This window comes from Pelmatolapia mariae, linkage group LG20 (genome assembly GCF_036321145.2).
Source record: "Pelmatolapia mariae isolate MD_Pm_ZW linkage group LG20, Pm_UMD_F_2, whole genome shotgun sequence".
Lineage (NCBI taxonomy): Eukaryota > Metazoa > Chordata > Actinopteri > Cichliformes > Cichlidae > Pelmatolapia > Pelmatolapia mariae.
Genome location: NC_086244.1, coordinates 26,914,578 through 26,929,945, shown reverse-complemented (window position 1 = coordinate 26,929,945; position 15,368 = coordinate 26,914,578). Strand labels below are relative to the sequence as shown.

General features: G+C 40.4%; 1 protein-coding gene across 11 annotated transcripts in view; it reads left to right on the top strand.

Moving 5' to 3' along the window:
* huwe1 (HECT, UBA and WWE domain containing E3 ubiquitin protein ligase 1) overlaps positions 1 to 15,368 on the top strand; it is a 50,089-nt gene that overhangs the window by 4,418 nt on the left and 30,303 nt on the right. For 6 of the 11 annotated variants that reach the window (XM_063464465.1, XM_063464467.1, XM_063464468.1 and 3 more), the window contains 29 exons: positions 875 to 924; positions 1,149 to 1,218; positions 2,456 to 2,554; positions 3,200 to 3,406; positions 3,546 to 3,698; positions 3,784 to 3,846; positions 4,003 to 4,080; positions 4,195 to 4,245; positions 4,334 to 4,502; positions 4,599 to 4,699; positions 4,922 to 5,072; positions 5,178 to 5,305; positions 5,390 to 5,530; positions 5,627 to 5,732; positions 10,938 to 11,045; positions 11,126 to 11,227; positions 11,363 to 11,443; positions 11,633 to 11,739; positions 12,174 to 12,351; positions 12,451 to 12,542; positions 12,624 to 12,844; positions 12,982 to 13,039; positions 13,182 to 13,358; positions 13,532 to 13,777; positions 14,113 to 14,246; positions 14,327 to 14,439; positions 14,529 to 14,711; positions 14,863 to 15,079; positions 15,176 to 15,298. In XM_063464465.1, the coding sequence (XP_063320535.1) occupies positions 1,174 to 1,218; positions 2,456 to 2,554; positions 3,200 to 3,406; positions 3,546 to 3,698; positions 3,784 to 3,846; positions 4,003 to 4,080; positions 4,195 to 4,245; positions 4,334 to 4,502; positions 4,599 to 4,699; positions 4,922 to 5,072; positions 5,178 to 5,305; positions 5,390 to 5,530; positions 5,627 to 5,732; positions 10,938 to 11,045; positions 11,126 to 11,227; positions 11,363 to 11,443; positions 11,633 to 11,739; positions 12,174 to 12,351; positions 12,451 to 12,542; positions 12,624 to 12,844; positions 12,982 to 13,039; positions 13,182 to 13,358; positions 13,532 to 13,777; positions 14,113 to 14,246; positions 14,327 to 14,439; positions 14,529 to 14,711; positions 14,863 to 15,079; positions 15,176 to 15,298 (3,632 nt within the window). In that variant the 5' untranslated portion in view covers positions 875 to 924; positions 1,149 to 1,173. Of the gene's footprint in view, positions 1 to 874; positions 929 to 1,148; positions 1,219 to 2,455; positions 2,555 to 3,199; positions 3,407 to 3,545; positions 3,699 to 3,783; positions 3,847 to 4,002; positions 4,081 to 4,194; positions 4,246 to 4,333; positions 4,503 to 4,598; positions 4,700 to 4,921; positions 5,073 to 5,177; positions 5,306 to 5,389; positions 5,531 to 5,626; positions 5,733 to 10,937; positions 11,046 to 11,125; positions 11,228 to 11,362; positions 11,444 to 11,632; positions 11,740 to 12,173; positions 12,352 to 12,450; positions 12,543 to 12,623; positions 12,845 to 12,981; positions 13,040 to 13,181; positions 13,359 to 13,531; positions 13,778 to 14,112; positions 14,247 to 14,326; positions 14,440 to 14,528; positions 14,712 to 14,862; positions 15,080 to 15,175; positions 15,299 to 15,368 lie in introns of all 11 variants that reach the window. The other 5 variants (XM_063464469.1, XM_063464463.1, XM_063464466.1 and 2 more) reach the window with 5 other exon arrangements.

The window sequence follows — 15,368 nt, the reverse complement described above, 5'->3', positions numbered from 1 at the left end:
AGATCGTTTGCTAACGGTACCGGTAGCTCGGTGTTAGCTGGTCAGGGGTTAACATCTCCGCAGCAAACGTTGCCGATCGATTCCGTCGCTACGTTGAGTTTTACAGGGGTTCTTGTTTTCTTAGACGTGTTGCTACCTAATTACAAACAAAACGCATCACGTTTATGCCCTATAACTGCAGTGTGGGCTTTGAATAGGAACTTGTTAACGTTAGGTAAATAACGTAAAGCTATTACCTACGCTAGCTTGTTAGCTAGGTAGCTATAACTTTAACCTGTAAGCTTCGAGTCGTTTGAGTTGATGGAAAAGCAAACAGAGAGGCTTAAATCTCCCCTGAATTTGAAAGTGATGAAACGTCGGGCTAATGTTTTAGGCCAATAAATGGGACCCAATATAATTTGATTAACTTTGTGTCGTACATTGCTCGCTAGCCGTCAGCTAATGCTCTGCCCGGTTTGCTTTGTGATTATCAGACTTTTAGAGAGCCTGAGAAAATGTCAATGTTTTCATCACCTTTTTAACCACTGGTGGTAATCAATCATTTTTTTGCTGTAACAGATTTTCGAGGATTATCGCCATATCATCTACCTTTGCTTATTCATTGAGTGCCCTGCCAAATGTTGAGATTTGTAGTCGACTGTCTGTATTTTGTTATGTGTATTTCAAGTACGTAATGTACGAATTTCCCTAGATATATAGCCAGCAGGTACTTTTTTGTGTTATATTATGTACTGGATATTATCCAGATAATTTACATATTTACCTGGAGCATTTTTTTAATAACATATGTACCCATTGTGTACTTTGAAAAAAAATGTCTGTTTTGTATTATGGCATGTGGGACACTGTTTTGATGTAAGGTTTGATTTTGCAGATAGAGCAACTGGAACATGCCCTTAAGTGGGCATTGCCAAATATTTTTTTGTAAGTATGTATCTTATTTTTTTAGTTTTTTTGTTTGTTTTGTTTTTTAAGACATTTTAATGTTAATATTTCAATATCTGAATAACTGTTTGGCTGGGAGTATTTAGATATGTAAAGTCCAAATGTATATTTACGCAAGTGCTATAGAAGAATATCTGCATCACAGCACACTGAAATTCATTATTAGATGTTGTTTTATGGGTTACATTAACATTTTTCAACAGGAGCAGCAAATAGAGATTATCGACAATGAAGGTCGACAGAAGCAAGTTAAAGAAAACACCTACGGAAGCTGTGAGTATATTTGATGCTGGCTGTGTTTTCTTTCATAGTTCCTAACCTCACTGCTGCCTAAATTGCATATAGTTGGGATATTTAGGATGACTTTTCTCTAGCCAGTTGTGATAAGAGTTCATAATGGGAGCAGGGCCTAAAAGAACTTATTGAAGATGCTTCTTACTTTATATATATATATATATTGTAAGAAATTCTTATCTGTAATGTTACTGCCATGATACTGCCATAAAACTGGATACAGAAATAACTTTATTCCAATGCTGTTAATTACTGTGGGTCTGGCTAAAACTGTTTTGAGCACCAAACATTTCTACAGGAATAATTCTGGTATTTATCTTAGAAGGATCTTGAACTCTCTGAACTGAATTTAGTTAAATTGAACTGAATTACTTTAATGTTGGAGTTTTTAAGAATGGTAAGGGGTTAGAGCTGGAGACTTAAAACATTTAACGGCCATACTGTTGTTTACCTTGATGCTAATGCCTGCACAGCTGATTGCCGTGATAAGTAAACAGTGACAGGACAGGACACGTCTTCTTGTAGGATTGTGCTATTCAGAAATGGAAGTATTGGTCAGTTAAACCAAGTAATTCACTATGCTTTTTAACTGTTGGTTCAAAGATGTTGAACAGTCTTCCACCACTAGGCAGACTGCAGCACCCCTCACTTTTTTGAAGGGAAGTTGTAAACAAGCTAGGTGGAAAGTAAAACAAGTCACAGCCCTGCTAAAGCAGAGGATTCTAGCAATTCTTTGTTTTAGAAAATAAATGCCTGTATCTAAACTGTTTCAGAATAAAATGGCATTCAACCATGTTTTGCACAAGGGTATTGGCATTAAAGAATGCTGTGGTGCTAGCATTGCTAATGTCAGGCTCACTTTGTTTCTCAAAGAGTGTGATTACCAGCTTAAAGTAGCTCAAATACACACATAGTATTTCTATGTACAATTTTAAGCCCAGTTTATTAGATTGTGCTCAGTTTGACTTTGACTTGCTTTTTGACTTGTTAATTGATCTTTTTCTTTTCTCTTCCTTCTCATATTTAAACAACTTGAGTGAAAGTATTGTGGGTTATTGTATTTGCCCAGAGTTGTTAGTTCAGTGTAAATGGAGATTTTTACTGTCTATCAGCATAGAGCATCTGTTTAGGGTGCTATATTGTGTTTTGAGAAGACTCATAAGGATCCAGGAACTGTGCTTGACCAAATATTTTTCTAAACCTTCTGCACCAACAGCCTGCTGACTGCAGGATACTTATAGAGAAGCTCAAGGCATGCAATGATGAGCAGCTATTGGTTGAACTGCAGCATATCAAGACCTGGAATATTGGCAAGGTAAGAAGATTAGGCTGAAGGAGATGCTACTACTTCAGTCTTTTATAAAACACAAACTCTTATAACAAGGTTCCCATCACTCTAGAATTGTGTGGAATATCATGAATATCATCAAATATATTTGAGAAATTTCACAATACCTGCTGACACAAGTTCATGACATCATTTCCGCACCACACTCCTAGAAACATCTCCCTGAAATGAAATTATAGAAAACAGTCGAAAAATGTCTAGATTTCCTCCTCCTTTGTCCTTTCTTAGGCAGCGTGTAGTATGTCTTAGCAAGTGTAGTAATAATACAGATTAACAGAATGCAAAAGGGAATGGGGATTTAATCCTAACTTAATGCTACAAAATGAGAGGTGGTTGATGTGTTCAAGCTTTAAACCTGAGAAATAAATTGACTTTGACTTTATTAAATTTATGAAAACTTATGAGCTACAAGCAAATATAAAAATAATTATGTATGAATGTCATAGGCACTTGCCATTGGTCTGACTTGCTGTCATTACAGAATCCTAATGGTCAGAAGTACTACTAATTTGAGAGTAGAATACAAAATCTAAAACTTTTTTGGACATTAAGTTAAATCAATGATATGTAATATTTGTTTGAAATTTGTTATTTTTTTATCTCTTTCAACAGTGTGAGCTTTACCATTGGGTGGATCTGTTGGACCGCTTCGATGGTATTCTGTGTGATGCAGGCCAGACAGTAGAGAATATGTCATGGCTGCTGGTGTGTGACCGTCCAGAGAATGGACAGCTCAAAGCCTTGCTTTTGGCAGTGCTCAACTTCACAGCTTTGCTTATTGAGTACAGCTTCTCTAGGCACCTTTACAGCTCCATAGAGGTATGGTTCAACCAATTCAGCTCTTCAGTACTACTGATACATATTTATGTTTATTTTTTGTGCTGTGGATATGTCAGAGAAAATGAAGTTCACAAACTTAAATATTTCTTGTTTTATCTACCATCCACCCCCTTTACAGCACTTGACCACCTTGTTAGCATCATGTGACATGCAGGTGGTCCTGTCTGTGCTGAACCTACTCTATGTGTTCAGTAAGCGATCCAACTACATCACAAGACTGGGATCTGAAAAAAGGACTCCTCTCCTGGCCCGTCTACAGCACTTGGCTGAGGTCTAGTGAACTTTTATCATTGTGATTCTAGCTGTCCCTCAAGAAGCGGAGTTGAATTGTTTAGTCTCTTTGTTCTTTTCTGCAGAGTTGGGGTGGGAAGGAGAATGGCTTTGGTCTGGCTGAATGTTGCAGGGATCTGCCTATGATGGTAAGATTTCTTTCTCTTTTTTTTTGAGTGAGTGATGTTTCATAACTATCACCTACATATTACTGTTGGCCAGAAAGTTTTATGTTTCTAAATAGATGCTGTCAAAAACTATTAAATTACGCCTACTTATAAATTATGTTTATATTCCCACTGCAGAAGTATCCTCCCAGTGCCACCACACTTCACTTTGAGTTTTACGCTGAACCGGGCCCTGAGGTCAAAGTAGAGAGAAAGGTATAGGCATCAACATTTACTTAAGCAATCAAAGTAAAAACTGAATAATATTTGGAATATTCTGTTGACTTCTTGACTTTGTCCCAATCATTTCCAAATGTCATATTCCCTCAGCAGACAAGTAGTAACACACTACATTATATTCACATCGAGCAGCTTGACAAGGTACAGTCAAATTAGAATTGCATCATTAACAACTTAAAAGCCACATCTTGGCTTCTTGACCTAATACACAGCTTGTTTTGTCTCATAGATTTCAGAGAGCCCGTCAGAAATCATGGAGTCACTGACAATGATGTACAACATCCCAAAAGACAAACAGACCCTACTGTTTACTCATATTCGACTAGCCCATGGTTTCTCAAATCACAAGAAGAGGTTGCAGGCTGTACAAGCCCGACTGCATGCTATTTCTATACTGGGTGAGCAGAAAGCTTTTTCCCAAGAAAGTGACATGATTTTGGTCCTAGTTTTATGTTCTGACCTTTTCTCTCTTTTTCTTTGCCTCTCCCCACCAGTGTATTCAAATGCACTCCAAGAGTCAGCCAACAGTATTCTGTATAATGGCTTGATAGAGGAGCTGGTGGATGTCTTGCAGATTACAGACAAACAGCTTGTGGTAAGAAAGTATTTATTTATTTATTTATTTTTTCTTCAAGCTCGATCACTGTCATTACACTAAATGTACTTTCATTGTATTAATAAAATGTCTTTTGATGTGTTTTGTGACTGTGTCAGAAGATGATTACTTTCAGTGCCTTCTTTATTCTTAGGTCTGCACAATCTCTGTCCTTTTTCATTGTCTGTTCTCTGAAGTGTTTTATTGGATTTTGTTCTTCAGGATATCAAGGCGGCCTCTTTGCGCACTTTAACTTCAATTGTCCATCTGGAGAGGACGCCCAAGCTTTCCAACATCATCGACTGCACCGGCACTGCCTCATACCATGGCTTCTTGCCCGTGTTGGTTCGCAATTGCATACAAGCAATGATTGGTGAGAACATAGCAGAAATTATGGCCCAAATTTTTAATGAGTGATGTGCAAGAAATTTGGTAAATAAAATCAGAGCTTTTAACACCCCCCCCCCCCGCTTTCTAGATCCTCTGATGGAACCTTACCCACACCAGTTTGCAACAGCACTCTTTTCATTCCTTTACCATTTGGCTAGCTATGATGCTGGAGGGGAGGCCCTTGTGTCCTGTGGAATGATGGAAGCCCTCCTTAAGGTACATACAGGCCCTATAGTACATCGTAGCCATTCATAATGTTGTCTTTAAGAAATATATCAATGATTATCTTGTACTTCATAGGTGATCAAGTTCTTGGGTGACGAGCAGGACCAGATCACCTTTGTAACAAGAGCAGTGCGGGTTGTGGACCTCATCACCAACCTTGACATGGCTGCCTTTCAGTCCCACAGCGGCCTTTCCATTTTCATCTGCAGACTAGAGGTTTGTTAGGCATATTCCTGACCTAGCCACTTTTAGATACAGTCACTCAGTCCTCTGCATTTGCTCATTCCTCTCTCTATCAATTTCTTAATATAGCATGAGGTGGACCTGTCGAGAAAAGAGTGCCCTTTTGTCATCAAGCCAAAGATCCAGAGGCCTAGTGCAGCAGTAGAGTCTGAGGACATGGACACAGACATGGAGAGTAAGTGAAGATATGGAATGTTTTGAACTTCAATAATATACCAAAAACTTGATTAGAAAACAACCAACCACCCACATGACGTTATGTTCCGTACTAACAGAAGATTGCTCTAAAAGTTTTTTTAAAACTTTTAACTAAAAGCACTTACCGTATTTTCACGACCATAAGACGCACTGTACTAAAAGGCGCAGTCACAGTTATGTGTGCCATTACTGTATTGAACACACACATAAGGCGCACTGGGTTATAGGGCGCATACAAGTACCGTATGCTCAGGTTTACTCCCGCTTAAAAATAAAGCGGGAGTAAACCTGAGTTTGGTACTCACATTTCTATTACCGGTAATCGTCGTCATCAACAACACACAAGCGTGCATATTTAAAAATAAAGCAGGAGCAAAACTGAGTTTGGTACTCACATTTTTATTACCAGTAATCGTCATCGTCAACAACACACAAGCATACAAGCGTGCGTATTTAAAAATAAAGCAGGAGCAAAACTGAGTTTGGTACTCACATTTTTATCATCAATCAAACCCATCGAAGTCCTCATCCTCTGTGTCTGAATTGAACAGCTGCGCTAAATCTCCATCAAACATTCCAGGTTCACTTTCACTTTCTTCACTGTCAGAGTCACTTTCCGTGCCGTGCGGCTCCTCGGAAATGATGCCGGCTTTTGCGAAAGCTCGAACAACAGTGCCAGCAGACATGTTAGCCCAAGCATTTACAATCCATTCGCAAATTGTGGCGTAACTCGCCCGGCGCTGCCTTCCACTCTTGGTGAAACTGTGGTCTCCATCGGTTATCCATCGCTCCCACGCCGCTCGCAGCCTTACTTTGAACGGGCGGTTCACACCGATGTCCAGCGGTTGGAGTTCCTTTGTCAGGCCTCCCGGAATGACAGCAAGCTCACAGTTCATTTGTTTCACTAGTTTTAGTTTCACTTTACTAGCACAACAGTAAAAGAAGACTTTTCATACCCCGTTGTGCGTATCGCTACCGTGCTGGTCCCCTTCTTCTCCACAGTGTGACTCACCGGGATGTCGAAAGTGAGCGGCACCTCATCCATGTTTGTGATGTGGCTGGGCTGGATGTTTTTGTCGCCGATGTGTTTGCTGCAGTAGGAGCGGAAGATGGCCAGCTTTTCATTATAATCCGCTGGAAGTTGCTGCGCTACCGTAGTCCTGGTCCGGATGGAAAAATGGCACCGTTTCATAAAACGAAATGTTCAATTTTCATTTCTTCAGCTAGTGAAACTGCTTTTAGCCAAATGGTGACCGTCGAAACGCTTCTCCCGCTCGTTCTTTGGTCGATGATCCACCGCTCGAGTCTTTCCTCCAACTCGGGCCACCTCGCCAAATGTCCGCGGAAACTCAGCTGTGTTTTCTTGACCTGCTGCAGCTCGTTTTTCAGCTTCCTCCACTTGCGAACCATCGATTCATTAATCTTAAATTCTCTCGCGGCTGCTCGATTTCCATGTTCCCCCGCGTAGCTGATGGCCTTCAGTTTAAACTGTGCTTCGTAAGCGTGTCTCTTTGCCATTTTCAGGGTTGTTAAAACAACGATGTTCTGCATATAACGCACATACCTGTTCTTTTATACAGGTATGTGCGATCGTATATACCGCTACAGTCAACGCCCACACTTCACCCTTTAGCGTTCTCATGGTGTTCTCTACTACGTCCTCATTACAACACACAGGGCGCACTGCACTATAGGGCGCGCCGTACTTTTTGAAGAATATCTAAGACTTTAAAGTGCGCCTTATGGTCGTAAAAATACGGTATTTCTTAAATCCAGCTTCACAGACAGTGTTACATTGTTACAGTGTTACTTTTTGAGAGCAGGGCTCAATGGTGTATATTAGCCTCTATATGTATAGTGTTTCATGTCCTCTTTAATGTTTAACATCAGGATGGTGGTTAAAATGATCTCAATGGACTGGTTTTTACATAGTGCTTTTCTATTTATACTGACCACTAAAAATGCTTGACACGACACATGCGTTGATAGATTTATTCCACGAAATCGTAGCGCTTTGTTGGTCTCACCTCTACATCCAATTTAAAATTGATTTGACCTCACATGGATGTCTCTAAACAAACGGAGCAAACCCACCCTGGCACAGGGAGAGCATACAGGCTATGTGCATGATGGCTCCAGGAAGGTGTGAACCTAGAACCTTCTTTCATGCTGTAGATGGTGCTAGCTTTTATTTACTGAAAACACATACCCTGGTTGGAATCTAGATTGCTCAGGCATGCGGATGGTATGGTAAGAATTTGTTGTCACCAAATTCTGTGACTCCTTGGATGGTGTCAAACATTCAGGCTGGTGCAGGTTGTATAATGATGAGGGCAATCTTTGTGGACCAGATTTAGGGCAACTTTAAACCTGTTATTAATTGAATGCTGCTGCTGACTTGAGAATTTTTGTTGATAAACACAACAGTGAGTTCTCAGTGCTTCACCGGCCTTTCCAGTTCTTTGAGTAGAACACTTCTCGTTTGAAAAGAGGGTTGTTGGATGAATGTGGAACTGACAGATCTTCTAAACGTATCGGGGTAACTCCTTTACAGAGAGAATGTTGGTGTTTTTGAATTTTAGTTGGCATCAGAGGAAAATCACGAGTTCCAAAATAATCAAGCACTATGTGAATGTGTTTGATCAAACATGGCAGTTAAACAAGGACATATGACTTCTTTGCCAAAAAGTTGATTCTTTTCATCTGGATGTAGCGTTTTCAGTGGGAGAAATGTTTCATCATTCATCCAAGTGACATCTTCAGAAGTCTTGACTTCTTGATCCAGACATCCAGATGAACAGAATCAAATTTTTGGGATTTCCTTACTTGGATTATTGAGCATGCATCAAGATATGGCTTTGTTGATTTCCAGCAGTCAACTTTCGTCCTCTCTGATTCACAGCTGCTGTATTTTACACACTTGCTGAATTAGCCAGCTAAGCTGCAGTGTTTTGGTTTTGATGTATTCTGACTTTCATATCATTTATGATCTGAATAGTTAAGAGACGATGATCTGTTGCAGTCTCTCCTGGTGGCTTTGGTGGTAGTATAATGCAGGGTTGTGACACGCCTTTGTGTCCAAATCGTGCAGTTCTTAGGGACTGAAGTCGCTATAGGTTAACTTTGATTTCCAATAGTGATATTTCCAAAACAGACAAACCAGTATGTGTTTAGTGTAACCATCATTTATAGCTAAAGTCTACTGTTTTGCTTCTCTCCTGCTTTGTGTGCTCACTTTGACTGTATTTTAATGAAGCGGAATTCACACTAAAGCTGTTCTTGTTTAGTAGAGCTGCCACGATTAGTCGACTAGTCACGATTACGTCGATATCAAAATCGTCGACGACTAATTTAATAGCCGACGCGTCGTTTGAAGCTTTGTAAGATCCCAAAAGACTCTGGAATAAGTAGTAGGATTTAAGAGTGTAATAACGGACTGAAACAGAAGATGGCAAGCACTGCACGTACAAGGATGCCAGCTGCCGTTAAACCTCGAAGAAGAAGAAGAAGCAGTGTCCGGTATCGTATCTGTGTCCAAATTCAGGAATCGCATCCTCCTGTGCTCGCATTTGTAGGCCGATTACGTTACAGCGACACGACGAAGACTGTCCAAATTCGAAGACTCCGACAAATGCGGCTCAGAAATGCGCCCTTCATTTCCCCTGATTTGAAGGATGGGTGGGGTGTATACTTCGTGGCCCAACCTATCCCAGAATTCATAGCGCGGCCCTGCTCAGTTTCCAACAATGGCAGCAGCTAGTTAGTTTTAATATTACTCTTATTATTCTTTCTGTGTCACAAAATAAACATTTAACATATTTTCAGGCGCAAATGTAGCTGTGTAAACTTCAAATATCTGCTCAGTTTATCAAGACACCACATATTTTCAAAAGCGCACCGATGTTTTCGGAGACGTCTGTTACCCACCAGCTCGATAGCTAGCCGGGGTTCAAGGCTCACTAGAGCCGGTGAGAACACCGGACTCCAGGCAAATCGTTTTCAAACCCACCGCCGTCTTTCGCTACTCAGGTTAAACATGATGTAAGTCACTTAGATAACTTAAAAATGTTATTGTTTGGCTTTTTTCAGTATTTTATTTGTTCCTGAGTAAATCAGTTTGGCTGAGAATAAAGTTATAGTTTTTACACAGCTGAATAAACGTCAAGCAGACAACTGATTATCAGAAGAGTGAGATGCTCGAGAATATACTCCGGTGTCCTGTTATATTTTAGATAGCAAGGAGCAGACGGCTGAGTTTATTAAACTCCACCGAAACAATCTGCAAATTTCATTAAAATTTAATAAACTATCATCTTGTCTTTATTTTTAGTTAGCACACATCTTAAACACTTAAAGCTGTAAGCTAATGATAGTTATATAAGAGCAGATGCATGCTGGTGCAATAAGCTGTACGTTTTACGTCCAATGGATGCATGATCTGATTAGTCGACTAATCGCAAAAATAATCGGTGACTAGTCGACTATCAAAATAATCGTTTGTGGCAGCCCTATTGTTTACATGCCCTGCTGCTTTTGTTGTTAGATGACTGTATGCGCATCAGTGACACAAGTGACACCCATTAAGACTAATGTACTATGCACTGAGTGATGTTCTGTTGCACTATGTGGTACAAAAAAGTATAGTGCTTTTAGCATTAAAACATGCAAGCCAATTCTAGTAGCTCCTCCAAAACATTGAATCAATAAAGGGCCATTTCACCAAATGCCAATTACTAGAAAGGCCTCCCTAGTAGGGAAAATTGAAATATTTCTAAAACTTTTAGAACTTTTAAATACAGTTGTACATATTTATTTTTACACTATAATACTCATGTATAACAATAATGATGATGCTTTATACATTTTCTGTTTTTTTTTTTTAAATTCTTTGTCAAAGAGCTTTTAGTGCTGTTTTGCCCCTGCTTATGTGATGACGTTACATTAAAGTGAATACTGTATTCAGAGAGTGGGTTAAATCACTGGTTATGGAATCTATACAAGGAGAAATTACAGCTATATTATCAATAAATGGGATCGTGCCTAACTTACAGCTATGGTTTTCCTAATCAAGTCCTTGGTTGGTCGTGGCCAGATTTTATAAGCAGTAGTCTGTTTGTTAGGGTTATATAAAATATAAAATATTCCTCTGTTGTTTATATGGAAACATTGTGAATTCTCACAGTGTCAGAAGTTGCTATGGAAAGCAGCCCTCGACCATCAACATCTTCTAGTTCCAGAGCTGAGGGAGACCACCGAGCACAGAGCAGCACTACTAACACGCCTCGTGCAGGTACGCACATCGCACACAAATGAATATATGAATTTTATCACTCCTGCGTTCTTCAGTTTCTATGATTCTCATCTCTTTAGGTATGCAGTGTATCCCCCAGAGGGCAGCTCTGTTGAAGTCGATGCTAAATTTCTTGAAGAAAGCCATCCAGGACCCTGCCTTTTCTGATGGCATCCGCCATGGTGAGTCATTGGAATCCACTTCTTTGTTGTACCGATGAACTTGAGATCATACATCTTGTACTAATCTTGTTTACATATGTTGCTGTACATCTGTATTGTATTGTGAACCCACTTTTTTTTTTTTTAACTCCCAAGTAATGGATGGGTCCTTGCCTACCTCACTCAAGCACATCATCAGTAATGCAGAATATTACGGCCCCTCACTGTTCCTCCTAGGTGAGTACACAGTTACACTCTTTCACTTTACGGAGTCCTCCTCATCTGACTTCAGAAATGCAACATTTTTCTCATATTAAACTTTCTGCTTCATCAGTGTTGCAATATTTTTATCCATTTAATATTTTATTGGATTATGATTTCTTTCCCCACCACCCCCATTTTTGTTTTTGTCTTTCTGGTTTTTAGCGACAGAAGTGGTGACGGTGTTTGTGTTCCAGGAGCCATCTCTGCTCTCCTCTTTGCAGGATAATGGTCTGACTGATGTCATGCTGCATGCCCTTCTCATCAAAGATGTGAGTTTCTAGCTCTTTCTTTTCTTTTCTTAATGTCTTTGACCACTTGTGGCAGTTCAATATCAGTTTTGATGTCTGTGTCTTTGTACACTCAATAGATTCTTAGAATTAATTATTTCTTTGTTTTTAGATATGGATGGATGATATAACATGGTTACCTATTATCCAAAAGTCAGGAATCAGACTTGCACATGTGTTGATTTATAAATTTGACAATTATAACATCCATTCAGTCATAATATATATTGTATAAACAGGTTGACATTACTGGAAAGCATTTCAATGCATGCAACCACTGTTCTTACAAAAGAAAACAAAAAAACACCCCCCCCCCCAAAAAAAGAAAGAAAAAAAAAAAACAACAACAAAAAAACACAGGCTAATAGTGGGCCTTTAACTTGAAAAACAGTGAAACATTTCAAACGTTTTTGCAGGTTCCTGCTACCCGCGAAGTATTGGGTTCTCTCCCCAATGTGTTCAGTGCCCTCTGCTTGAATGCGAGAGGCTTGCACTCCTTCGTTCAGTGCCAGCCCTTTGAGCGACTCTTCAAAGTGCTTTTGTCTCCTGACTACCTGCCTGCAATGCGACGACGGCGTAGCTCTGACCCTTTGGGTGAGGTCCCCCTGTTGTTTATTTTTTGTCTTTGGTGTTTTTTTGTCTTTGCCTGTGAACCACATTTCATTGCATAACATGTTGTTTGTTTTAATTCAGGTGACACTGCATCCAACTTGGGTAGTGCTGTGGATGAACTCATGAGGCACCAGCCCACTTTGAAAACAGATGCTACTACTGCCATTATTAAGGTAGTCCAAATTTGATTTAAAAATATTTCAAGTGTTGAAACAGAACTTGTCAAGGTATCTAAAGCAAAGTTGCTGTTATAGTTGCTCGAGGAGATCTGCAACCTAGGTCGAGCTCCTGAGTACATCTGCCAGAAACCATCTATCCAGAAAGCAGATGGTACTGTTGCAGTTCCACCAGCACGCTCCAGCCATGCTGCCGAAGAAGCTTCAAGTGAGGATGAGGAGGAAGAGGAGGCCCTTCACACTTTCAGCCAGCAGCAGGGGGAAGCAGAGAGCAGCAGACAGTCAGTGCCACTTGAACTGTATGACTCTGAGTTCATAACACAATAGAAAAGAAAAAACAGTCTTTACAGACTTTAATTACTTTTCCAGGTTAATTGACAAAATTTCAAATATACGGTTGATGGTTGAAGTTTTGATAATGTGTGCATTCTTGCAGGGTGGTTGGCACTGAGGAACGGATACCCATTCCTCTAATGGATTACATTCTTAATGTGGTAAGTCTTTGCTTCAGTGGTTGTACTGTCTGGTTTATGGTGCAATATATTCTAAGCTATAATTTGGAAATGGTGTAAACTATTAAAGCAGTGGTTACCTTTATCACTTAAGTCCATAATTTGGTGTGCATACGTTCTCCAGATGAAGTTTGTGGAATCCATTCTAAGCAACAACACCACAGATGACCATTGTCAAGAATTTGTCAACCAGAAGGGGCTTCTGCCTCTGGTCTCTATTCTGGGCCTGCCCAACTTGCCCATAGACTTTCCCACCTCAGCTGCTTGCCAAGCAGTTGCTGGTGTCTGCAAGTCGATACTGGTGAGCATAACCTAAAGATCACTGGAATTTATTTCCAGTTTCTTTATTTTTTATTTCTTTATTTTTTTTAAGAAATTGGCACACATGGAATGCACATTGCTGTTGCACTCCGTACACTTGTTTTAATAGGCAGTTCATGGGCAATTTGAAAATGACTCAATCCTTCCCTTTAGACTCTCTCACATGAGCCTAAAGTACTCCAGGAGGGCCTGTGCCAACTGGACAGTATTTTGACATCTCTGGAGCCACTTCATCGACCAATTGAGGTGCCTGGTGGGTCTGTGCTTCTCAGAGAACTGGCTAATGCAGGCCACGTCACAGATGCCACATTGTCAGCTCGTGCAACACCCCTTCTACATGCTCTTACTGCAGCGCATGCTTACATCCTCATGTTTGTCCATACCTGCAGAGTCGGACAGGTAAACACAGATGGTGTGTGTGTGTGTGTGTGTGTGTGAGGAAAAAAATAAAACTACTTGACCTCAAAACACTTCAGTTCAGAAGGTGGCTCTCCACCCATGTTGTGATTTCCAAAAACTATTAGAAGCAAGTGCCTATGCAGCTAATTATTTTCTGTTCAGTCCAATATGCAGATGCCTTATGAGGACAGAAACACATTGAAATCCAAATGTTAGATCTCAAAAACATAGAATTTACTTTTCTTTTGCTAATGAATGAAAATTCAGCCTTTGTTTGACAAGTGAGACCCAAATTGATTCAACAGCTCTAAATATTTCTGTTGTCTTCTAAACAGAGTGAAATCAGAGCCATTTCAGTAAACCAGTGGGGCTCTCAGCTCGGCCTGAGTGTTCTCAGCAAGCTCAGCCAGCTCTACTGCTCTCTGGTATGGGAGAGCACTGTGCTACTGTCCCTTTGCACCCCTAACAGGTGAGTAATCTTATCCTTTACTCCTTTACCTAAACTTTGTAGTTATCACCCCTTACAACTTATTGCTTGTTTCTTAACAGTTTGCCTCCAGGATGTGAGTTTGGCCAGGCTGACATGCAAAAACTTGTTCCCAAAGAGGAAAAGCCATCTGGCAACACGACAGCATCTTCAGCCTCTGGCTCCAGGAGAACTGGTAATGTAACCATTTAAACTTGTTCCTTAAAAACTAGGATGTCCTTGCAGCACCCTTCAACAAATACATACTTGTCCACATTCATCCAGCAGAATCAGAGGCAGTGTCTGTGGATTCCTCTGCTGGTGGTCTATTAGAAGGCATGGGTCTAGATGGGGATACCTTGGCTCCCATGGAGACAGATGAACCCTCTGCAGCAGACCCAAAGACCAAGTCCAAACTTACTCCAGCTATGGCCACCCGCATCAAACAAATTAAGCCTTTACTCTCTGGTAGGAGTATGTCCAAGGCGCACATATTATATTTTTGTGTCTGTTATTTTTTCCTTTTATCTTACAATATTTAACACTTTGCTTTTTCTTTTATTTTCTTTTTTTTTTGAAAGTCAAAGTTTGTCTTACCTACCCACATGTGTCTTTGCAGCTTCATCTCGGTTAGGTAGGGCTCTGGCCGAGCTCTTTGGCTTGCTAGTAAAACTGTGCGTGGGCTCCCCAGTGCGCCAACGTCGCTCCCACCATGCCACAAGTACAGGCACTACCCCAACACCTGCTGCCAGGGCCACTGCTTCTGCTCTCACCAAGCTGCTCACCAAGGGTCTAAGTTGGCAGCCTCCACCCTACACACCCACCCCTCGCTTTAGGTAAGAGGAATTTGGCACTGCCACCTCTTTTGCTATTATGTGCTTGTCACAAGCAATGATATTGAACAATATTTTATTTTTTTCTCTCCCTGGCAGGTTGACTTTTTTCATCTGCTCAGTGGGTTTCACATCTCCTATGTTGTTTGATGAAAGGAAGTACCCTTACCACCTTATGCTGCAAAAGTTCTTTTGCTCTGGAGGACACGATGCCTTATTTGAGTGAGTCATATTGTATGGTGCAATCAAGTTGTTTAAAGCTTACTTGGTAATATCTAGAGCACAAATATGG